The sequence below is a fragment of the Manis javanica genome, chromosome 14 (genome assembly GCF_040802235.1).
Source record: "Manis javanica isolate MJ-LG chromosome 14, MJ_LKY, whole genome shotgun sequence".
Taxonomy (NCBI): Eukaryota; Metazoa; Chordata; class Mammalia; order Pholidota; family Manidae; genus Manis; species Manis javanica.
Genome location: NC_133169.1, coordinates 70,755,366 through 70,765,160, shown reverse-complemented (window position 1 = coordinate 70,765,160; position 9,795 = coordinate 70,755,366). Strand labels below are relative to the sequence as shown.

Genomic DNA, 9,795 nt, shown 5'->3' with positions numbered 1-9,795 from the left:
CTTTGTAAATATAATCAACTCATATTTGACAAAGGAACAGATTGTCTATTCAACTAATAATGTTGCTGGAAAAACTTGGCATGAAAAACAGTCCAGATATAGACTGTACACACTTTACAGAATTTAATTCTAAATGGATCTTAGACCTGAATGCAAAGCATTGTAGCATAAAACCCTGGTAGACAGCCTAAGAGAAAGCCTAGATTACCTTAGTTGTATGATGCCATTTTAGATACAACATCAAAGGCAGGATTCATGAAAGCAAATGATGGTAACCTGGACTACAGTAAAATTAAAAACTCCCGTTCTGAGAAAGAAAATATCAAGAGAAGGAGAAGACAAGCAACAGGCTGGGAGAAATAATTGGTGGAAGACATATAGGATAAAAGACCTTTATTCAAAATATGCAAAGAACAAATAAAATTCAACAATAAGGAAACAAACAGTCCCTCTGAAAATTGGGCACTTCTCTGACGAAGACAGACAGTTGTCAAATAAAGATTTGAAAAGATTCTCCATATCATATGTCATCAAGAAAATAAAAATAAAAAGAATGAGATACCACTGCACACAATTTGAATGGCCAGTTCCGGACATTAATAGAAACGCTGCTGAGAAGGTGCAGCACCAGGGAGTCGTACATATTAGTTACAGGAATTCAAAATGGTACAGCCAGTTGGAAGCCAGTTTTCATGGGTTTTTTACAAACCATAATATACTTTTATCATGTTGTCCAACAAACATGTTCCTCGGTATTTACCCAAAGGAGGTGAAAACTTATGTACACAAATGAAAAGTCAAAAGAATATCCATAGCAGATTTATTCTTAGTTGCTAAAACTCGGAATAAGCCAAGATAGCATTCAGCAGGTGGAAAGGTAAATGAATGTGGTGCATGCAGACAATGGGATATTATTCATAAATAAAAGGAAATGAGCCATATAGGTATAAAAATATATGGAGAAACTTAAATGCCCATTATTAAGTAAAAGAAGCTAATTTCAAAATGTTCTTTATTGCATGATTCCAATTATACCACATTCTACAAAAGCCAAAACTATGGAGAATGGAAGAATTCAGTGGCTGCCAGAAGCTGATGGAAGTAAAGGAGAAAAACAGAAAAAGCACAGAAGATTTTGGGGGTAGCAAAATGCTCTGTGTGATATTATACTCATGAGTAATGTCATTTTTCATTTATACAACTCATAGAATGCAAAACACTAAGATAGGAATCCTAATATAAAGTATGGATGTTGAGTAATTATGAGATGTCAACATTACATTCTTGGTTTAAAAGAAGTATGACTCTAGTTAGTTATATTGCTCTTGTGGGAGGCTTTGCATTTGTGGGTATAAGGGTTATGCGGAAAATCTCTATACATCACAATCAATTTTGTTACAAACCTAAAAATCTTCTAAAAAGAGTCTTCAAAGGATTTTAAGTAAAAATATTACCAAATAATGGGCATATAATTATTGATGATAATTGTTATTGAAATAAAAGATGGAATACCTAATGATTTTGGGTGAATAGTCCCTTCAGCAACATTCCCAGGGACTTTTTTATGGCATTATTTCTTAGACTATATATCATGGGATTAAAGGTTGGGGGAGCCATGGTGTAGAACACAGAAATGACAAGGTCAAAAATGGAAGGGGTCTGTGAAATCGGCCTCAGATATGCAGAGAAACCAGTGGAGAGAAATAACACAATAACAATCAGATGTGGAAGGCAAGTGGAGAAGGCTTTTGACTGACCTTCTGTTAATGGCATTTTCTTGACAGTGGAGAAGATGTAGGCATAGGAAACAGTGATGAAAATAAAGCAGCAGATATCCAATACCACACTAATGAGGATAGGTACAATCTCTCTTATTATGTTTTCTGAGCAAGAAATAGCCAATAACTGTGGGATATCACAAAAAAAATGATGGACCACATTAGAACCACAGTAGGATAAGGAGAAGGTACCGGCTGTGTGCATTATGGCAATCAGAACCCCACCCAGCCAGGACATGGCTGTCAACTGAACACACATATTCACATTCATGATGACCTCATAGTGCAGTGGGTGGCATATGGCAGCATAGCGGTCAAAGCACATCACAGTGAGGAGATTCAGCTCTGCAGTTGCTAAAAACATAAGCAGAAACACCTGGGCTACACAGCCAGGAAATGAGATGGAGTCACTGTGAGTCAAGGAGTTGGCAATGGATTTGGGGATTGTGAATGTAACTAGGCAGAGATCCAAGAAGGACAAATTCTTCAGGAAGAAGTACATGGGGGTGCAGAAATGCTTGTCCAAAGTTATGATCATGATAATGAGGACGTTTTCCATTAGTGCAAAGAAGTATATCAAGATGAAGAGCCCTGAGTGCAACATGTGCATATTTTCATTGGTAGAAAATCCAATGAGGATAAATTCTGTCACAGCTGTGAGATTTGTTGTGCTTGCAGACATAAATCTGTATTTAAAAAAAAGAGAAAAGAAACGTCATTTTCAAGTCATTCCATATTCAACTTACAAGATAGTTGTATATTCATACAGTCATCACACAATCCATTTAATAAAAATATTACTCCTATCTTGTGGGTTGATCACCAACAGTACCTGAATAACATTGCTTTACTGAACCACTTTATACTCAGTGCACGAGTCACTTTTATTAACCAAATATGTTCTATAAAAGATGCTAAAGGACTGAAAATTTGAACCGACCTTAACATAAATGTCCTGATGAAAATCACCCTCCCCATGTCTATAAATGGATCCTGAGAAACAAACCAATAACTGCTAAATTGTGTCCTAATCTTAATGTCCTTACATCCTACCTGTGACTAACAACATTTGTTTTAGCACATCTTCCAAGAAATTGAACAGTAAACAATTCTTTTAAAAAATGAATTACAGACCTTCCTAAATCCTATAAACTATTTAACCTACATTCTCTCTACAAAATACTCAATATGGAGATGTTCTTACATTTAGCATTTTAATACAGAGATAGAGCTAACTGTGTTTTTCTCATTCATAATACTCAAATTATTTATCATAAAAGTAGGTGGTTTTATGCATATAGCATTATGGTTCTATATGACACATATCCTGATTACCTTAGGTATCAAATCCTACAGGGTGTGACTTACGATTTTTGGCCTTATATTCATCAGCTTATCACTTCCTCTTATTATTTCCCATTTTATCTGACTTTTTCCCCATATTTAATAGGTTAGAAAGTGTTTCTCCATAATCTTTTATCTTTTTCATCATGTCTGAACTTCCAGTCCCACAATACATGAACTTGCAAGTATGATATTTTCTACGTTCACCTATTCCCCATCTATTTTACTGTCTCCTTCTATCCCTAACATAAGATTAATGCAAATATGTGGTGGGGGAGAAGGGACCATTTATAGCTGGAGCTAAATTCAGTCTTGGTCTGCCGAGTGTAATTTTCCTCTTTTCTCAGTAACGCATTGACACCTTCTATTTGTACAGATTTTTTTCATCAACCTTCATTCAAATGTGGTAAAATATTAAGCCTTTACTATACAATATTCTATCACACACACTCTTCTTATTCTAAATCTATAAAATGTTATGTTCTACTTTTCTCCATGGTACTGGACAATGTGAACATATTCAGTAGATATTGGTTGTTAGGTTTGGGAAAGTAATAATATAAAGCAATTTTAATATATTAGTGGAAATAATTCCACATATTTTAATGAAAACAAAATAAAGTTTAGAATGTATTCCAGTCAAAGATGTAAAAATTTGGGGGTGACTTAAAATACCTGTTCATAATGATAAAATTAGATTTGATACACATGTGCTGGTGTCCCTGTTAAAATATTGTGTTATTCATTTTGCAAGATCAGTAGCAGCCTCTCAGTGACAGACTAAGAAAAACCCAGGTGTTCATCATGATAAATACATGTCCATATCTGTCCATCACTTCTACTGTGATATAATAATGATTAAGAAATAATGCTTCATAGAGTCCTTGAAGATACAATATGACTCATATATGTCATTAATATTTTAGGGGTTGAATAATATAATACACTTTTTTTGAAGACTCAACATTATTTTAATTTTAGCTTCATGTTGAGCCTCTTAATTATTTACTGTCTACTTCTCATTGTTATTTCACTTAATATTTTATACACTTTCACTTTAGTATTCTTAATGCTAAATTCAGCACTAACAGATAGGAATGTAATACTCTAATAAAACCACTAAAAATCATAATCAGTGGAGCACCTTAAATTTAATAAAAATAATGATTTCTCCCACTGAAACTCACCTCAAAAAAGCTGATATAGTTAATTGAACAATTTGTGTACCACAGAATAAATTGATCCCTCTAGATATTTTTTATTGTTCATTCTTGTAAAATGAGTATATTAACTACTGTTACTTTTTCTTAAATAAAAAATGAAATTTCAAATCTAGAATACTTTAAATTAAAAATGATTTTTCCAAAAAAATATTTAATAGTATACCTCCAAATCCTGGTACATAAAAGTTCCAGTTGTCTATTTAAGCTTTTTTTCTAGTGAAATTTACTGGCATCACAAGGACAGAAGGATACACATCTCAACTGAGTAGAGATGTTTAGATTTATTGGTTCCTCTGAAGAGTTGTATGATTCTCAACTCTGGCTTCATTAATAACTCCGTCAAGAAAAAAAAACAGGAGACCTGAAGAGCTTGACCATTTTACCTTTCCTGCTGATCTCTTGTGTGTTTAACCGTAATCCATGAGTTGTAATTTATCAAGCTTTTTTATTCCAAAGGGAATATAGTGTTGTTTTCACCATTAACCTGCTCAGTCAGTATCAGCCTATACTAAATCTTTCAATTATTAGTGAGATCAGTGTGCCATATTTTAACTTTGTTAGTGGTTTACATATCTGTGACAGGAGTCCAGTTAATCTAGCATCCAACGTTTCAGTCATTTCTTGAGTGCCTACTATGGGTCAGACTCAGTAGACTGCAATACGTCATTAAAGCAGTGCAGTGAGTCAAAGTCCAAAGGTGAGCGTGAATGCACTGTCTCTTGCCAGGAGATGGAGGCCTCGGAGAGAGACTGGAGGAAGAGAATACAGTGCAGTTCCAAAGGGAGGGCCTCTAACACCAGGTCAGTTAAGAGCACAAGCGGAGGTGTGACAGGTGAGCTTGGCAATCTCCGGGGGATCAGGGAAACAAGAGACTAGAATATGAGAGAACAAAAAGATTTCATGATCAGGAATACTGCACTTCATGTGAAGCTGTTAATTTTTACTGTGAGAGGAAAGACACAGGTAGTTTCGAGTAGGAGAGAAGCATGTCATGTTATACTTAACCTTGATCCCTCTCTGGTAAGTGTAAACTGTAGAGAAAGTAGACTGGGACGAGGACTGGATGCAAATACATGGAAAGGAAATACGTCCACAGATTATAAGAATTACTATTGTTAATACACTATACTACACCAAACCATCTACATATTCAGTTTAATCCTTATCAAAATTATAATGCCATTTTTCACAGAAATACAAACTATCATAAATTAGTATGAAATAAAAAAATCCTCTGACTAGCAGAAGCAGCCTTGGAAAGAAGGACAAAGTTGGAAGCTCTCACTCTCTCATTTCAAGCATTCTTATCATAGTAATCAAAATAATAAGTACTGGCATAAAAATAGATACATAGATCAATGGAACATATGGGCTACCAAAAATCAGTACACTTATATATGATCAAGCAATATTCATCAAGGGAGCCAAGAAGATGAAATGAAAAAATGGTATCCTCTTCAGGTAACAGTAGTGGGGAAAGTAGATAACTAGATGAATAAAAATACAATGGTCCCCTATTTTACAACACTCACAAAAACTAACTCAAGGTGGATTAAAGACTTACATGTAAGATCTGATACCATAACACTCATAGAAACCAGACCCAAGGGCTGCCTTGACATTGGTCCCAGCAGGGTTTTTTGAATATGACACCAAAAGCATAAACATCAAGGCAAAAATAAACAACTAGGACAACCTGAACAACAGCATTTCTGCAGAGCAGAGAAACAGTAAAACAAAAATCAATACATGGAAAGGGAAAAAATATTTGTAGACCGTCTACCTGACAAGGAATTAATACCTAAAATACATACATACAATGTAATAGCAAAAACTAAGCAAAAAAATAATAATAAACAAAAAATAGTTTAAAAATAGATATCTGCCACAAAATGCAAATAAAATGAGGTATCACTTTATAATCTGTTAGAGGACTATTACCGATAAAATAAGACACTATGTGTTGGCATGGATGTGTGGAGAAAAGGGAACCCTTGGTGGGAATGTAAATTGGCACAGCCAGTGTGTAAGACACTGGGGATGTCACTCAAAAAATAAAACTACCATACAATTCACCAATCCCACCTCTGCCTATATACCTGAAAGAAATGCAAATATTGTATTCATTTCAGTACTACACCCATAACCAAGAAAGATGTGGACACATCTAGATGCGGAAATCCTAAGAGTCCTTCAATGAATGACGGAAAAAGTGTGACTTCATTTACATAACATATATATTAATATATATGTATGTAATGAAATATTATGCAGTTCTATAAAAGGAAATTTTGCCTGTATCAATAATTTGGATAGACCTTGGAGGCATTATGCTGAGTGAAATAAGTGAGACATACAAAGAATAACACTCTATGGCTTTATTTATATGAAGAGTCTAAAGAAGCTGAGCTTATAGAAATAGAGCATCAAATGTTGATTGCTGGGTCTTCAATGAGGGAGAAATTTGGAGTAGTTGGTCAAATGGAACAAATTCCCAGCTGTAAGACAAATAAAAGCCGTTTATCTAATGTACAGCATCATGACTATAATTAACAATACTCTGCATATACTTGGTGTTTATTAAGAAAGTAGATCATATTATCATTACACACACACAAATCATAATTATGTGAGGAGTTAAAGGTGTTAATTAACCTTACATTAGGAACAATTTTCAATTTGTGTCAATTATAACATTATACACCTTAAGTCTACTTACGTTTGTTTCAATAATACCTAAATAAATCTAGGGAAAAATAATGCAAGAACAAAAGGAGACACACTATGACAATTTCACTGCTATTGATACTAATTTTGATCACTCGGTTGAGATGGTGTCTGCCAACTCCTCCAGGAGTAAGATCAGTACTAGGTGGGCAGATACCTTGATACTAGATGTCTTGTTAGACTGAAAGTTATCATTCCATTTTTTAATCCCTTAAGTTATTTATATGCTATACACTCTCCTGAAATTCTGTGCAATGTGCTTAGTGAGGTTTTTTTATTGCATAACACACTTTTTATTAAGTCATAATTGATATACACTCTTATGAATCTTTCACATGAAAAGCATTGTGGTTACTACATTCACCCATATTATAAAGTCCCCTCCATACCCCATTGCAGTCACTGCCCATCAGTGTAGTAAGATGCCACAGAGTCACTACTTGTCTTCTCTGTGCTATACTGTCTTCCCTGTGACCTCCCCACACACCATATGCACTAATCATAATACCCCTCAATCCCCTTCTCCCTTCCTCTCCACCCACACTCCCTCTCCCCTCCCCTCCCCTTTGGTAACCACTAGTCCCTATTTGGAGTCTGTGAGTCTGCTGCTGTTTTGTTCCTTCAGTTTCACTTTGTTCTTATACTCCACAAATGAGGGAAATCATTTGGTACTTGACTTTCTCCACCTGGTTTATTTCACTGAGCATAATACCCTCTAAGTCCTTCTATGTTGCTGCAAATGGTAGGGTATGTTTTCTTCTCATGGCTGAATAGTATCCCATTGTGTATATGTACCACAACTTCCTTATCCATTCATCGATTGATGTGCACTTAGGTTGCTTCCATATCTTGGCTATTGTACATAGTGCTGCAATAAACATAGGGGTGCATGTGTCTTTTTGGATCTGAGATCTTGCTTTCTTTGGGTAAATTCCTAGAAGTGGAGTTACTGGGTCATATCGTATTTCTATCTTTAGTTTTCAAAGAACCTCCATACTGATTGCACCAATTCATATTCCCACCAACAGTGTAGAAATGTTTCCTTTTCTTCATATCCTCATCTTCAGTTTTAAATGTTTGTACCAGTGGAAAGTGTTCATATAATGTCAGATTCTATATACTTTTTGAAATTGGAGCCAAGACAAGTTGCTAATGTGGAATGTGCAGTTAAGAAGGGATCCAAAAGAAACAACCAAGTGTCCTTTGCTCTTCAGAAGACAGGGATCTATGCACATTATGCTTCTCCACACCTCTGGGGTCTCATACAGGAAGGGGACCCGTGAGACCTGACTGTTGTTGGAAGACTACTCTCTCTCTCCTGCCTGTATTCACAGCTTCTCCTGGTTAATCTTCCTTTAGATGTATGTCACAATGTGGAGCCTTATAATCCCTAAATGTATAAAAGCATGGCTCTGCAAATTCATTTTTCTGCCCCATATCTACTCCTTCAGAAGTGTTAAAAATCTTCCATGCCATCTGGAAATTATTATTCAGCGAAATCCTTTAGAGTTTAAAACTTTACCCTGCAAGTCCATTCAAACATCATCATCTCCTTAAAGCGCAGATTACATCCCACCCTGAAGTGCTCTCAAATGGTGTTGATATGTTTCTGGAAGAAACACTTGCTGCCTAACTGAGGTCAGCAGACATGCTCAGGTATAACCATCTCAGGACCTACCTGGGGAAAAGCAGTTCATGCCCTGCCATGACAGCCCACTATGAGCAATGTTGGTGTGAAGGGTCACCATGGTAGAAAATACTGGCTCTGAGCCCTAATGGGATGTTGGTTCACGACGTTAGTTCTCCAGATGAGATTCAAACTGACCACCACTCAGTGGAGGGCAAGGAAAAACTAAAGAAAGAGGCAGGCCACTCCATGTAGGTAGGCTGCAGGTTTGATAAGCAAAGGAACTTACATACATTGTTATTCTTGGATGGCTGCAAGATGAATACATGTCTGTGCCTTCCCACCAGTACCTTAAAGGTGAACACAGAGGTCTTAATGGCTTCAGGAATTTATAGGATCCAGGTGGTCACAATAACACTTATCTGTCATGGCTGTATTCTTGAATCAGCTCCTACAGTGGGAAGGTGGCACAATTTAAGGAGAGAGAGAAGCCTTCCACTTTCTACTTTCAGCTTTTTCATCAATAGCAGTTATACCCTCTCCATGACCTCCTCCAACACTAGGTAGGGTAAGCTTTGTTGACTCACCTTCTGCCAAATCCTACTTCTTTCTAATTCTTTCCACTGGTGGTGTTGATTTCTGGAGTATATCCATCTCAATTTAATATCTGTGTCCAGGCAACCCTTCCTGCAACACAGGAGGGGGCTGTCTTCTCTTAAATTCCCTTCTATCACTCAGTCTAAGGAAGAATATGCATGCCTTATGGTCCATCACCAGTTCTAGATCCTTCTCCCTGCTTCTACAAGGAGTGATGAGTTTCTTGAAATTTTTTAATTTATTTAAATTTTGTTATAATTAATCTACAACTACATGAAGAACATTATGCTTTCTAGGCTATCCCCCACCCGAAGGACCCCCAAAAACCCCATTACAGTCACTGTCCATCAGTATAGTAAGATGTTGTAGAATCACTACTTGTCTTCTCTGTGTTGCAAAGCTCTCCCCTTTCCCCTACCCCCCACATTATACATACTAATCATAATACCCCCTTTCTTCTTCCCCGCCCTTATCCCTCCCTACCCTCCCATTCTCCTCA

The 9,795-nt window shown here is 36.3% G+C and overlaps 1 protein-coding gene across 1 annotated transcript; it reads right to left on the bottom strand.

Moving 5' to 3' along the window:
- Positions 1–1,512: 1,512 nt before the first annotated feature.
- Positions 1,513–2,460, bottom strand: LOC108388667 (olfactory receptor 14A16-like). Its single transcript, XM_017647175.3, has one exon. It carries the CDS (start codon positions 2,458–2,460, stop codon positions 1,513–1,515), a length of 948 nt encoding a protein of 315 aa, XP_017502664.3.
- Between the last annotated feature and the right edge of the window lie 7,335 nt (positions 2,461–9,795).

What these genes read in the sequence shown, in the direction of transcription:
- LOC108388667 (XM_017647175.3), bottom strand. Translation starts at nt 2,460, where the DNA reads ATGTCTGCAAGCACAACAAATCTCACAGCTGTGACAGAATTTATCCTC.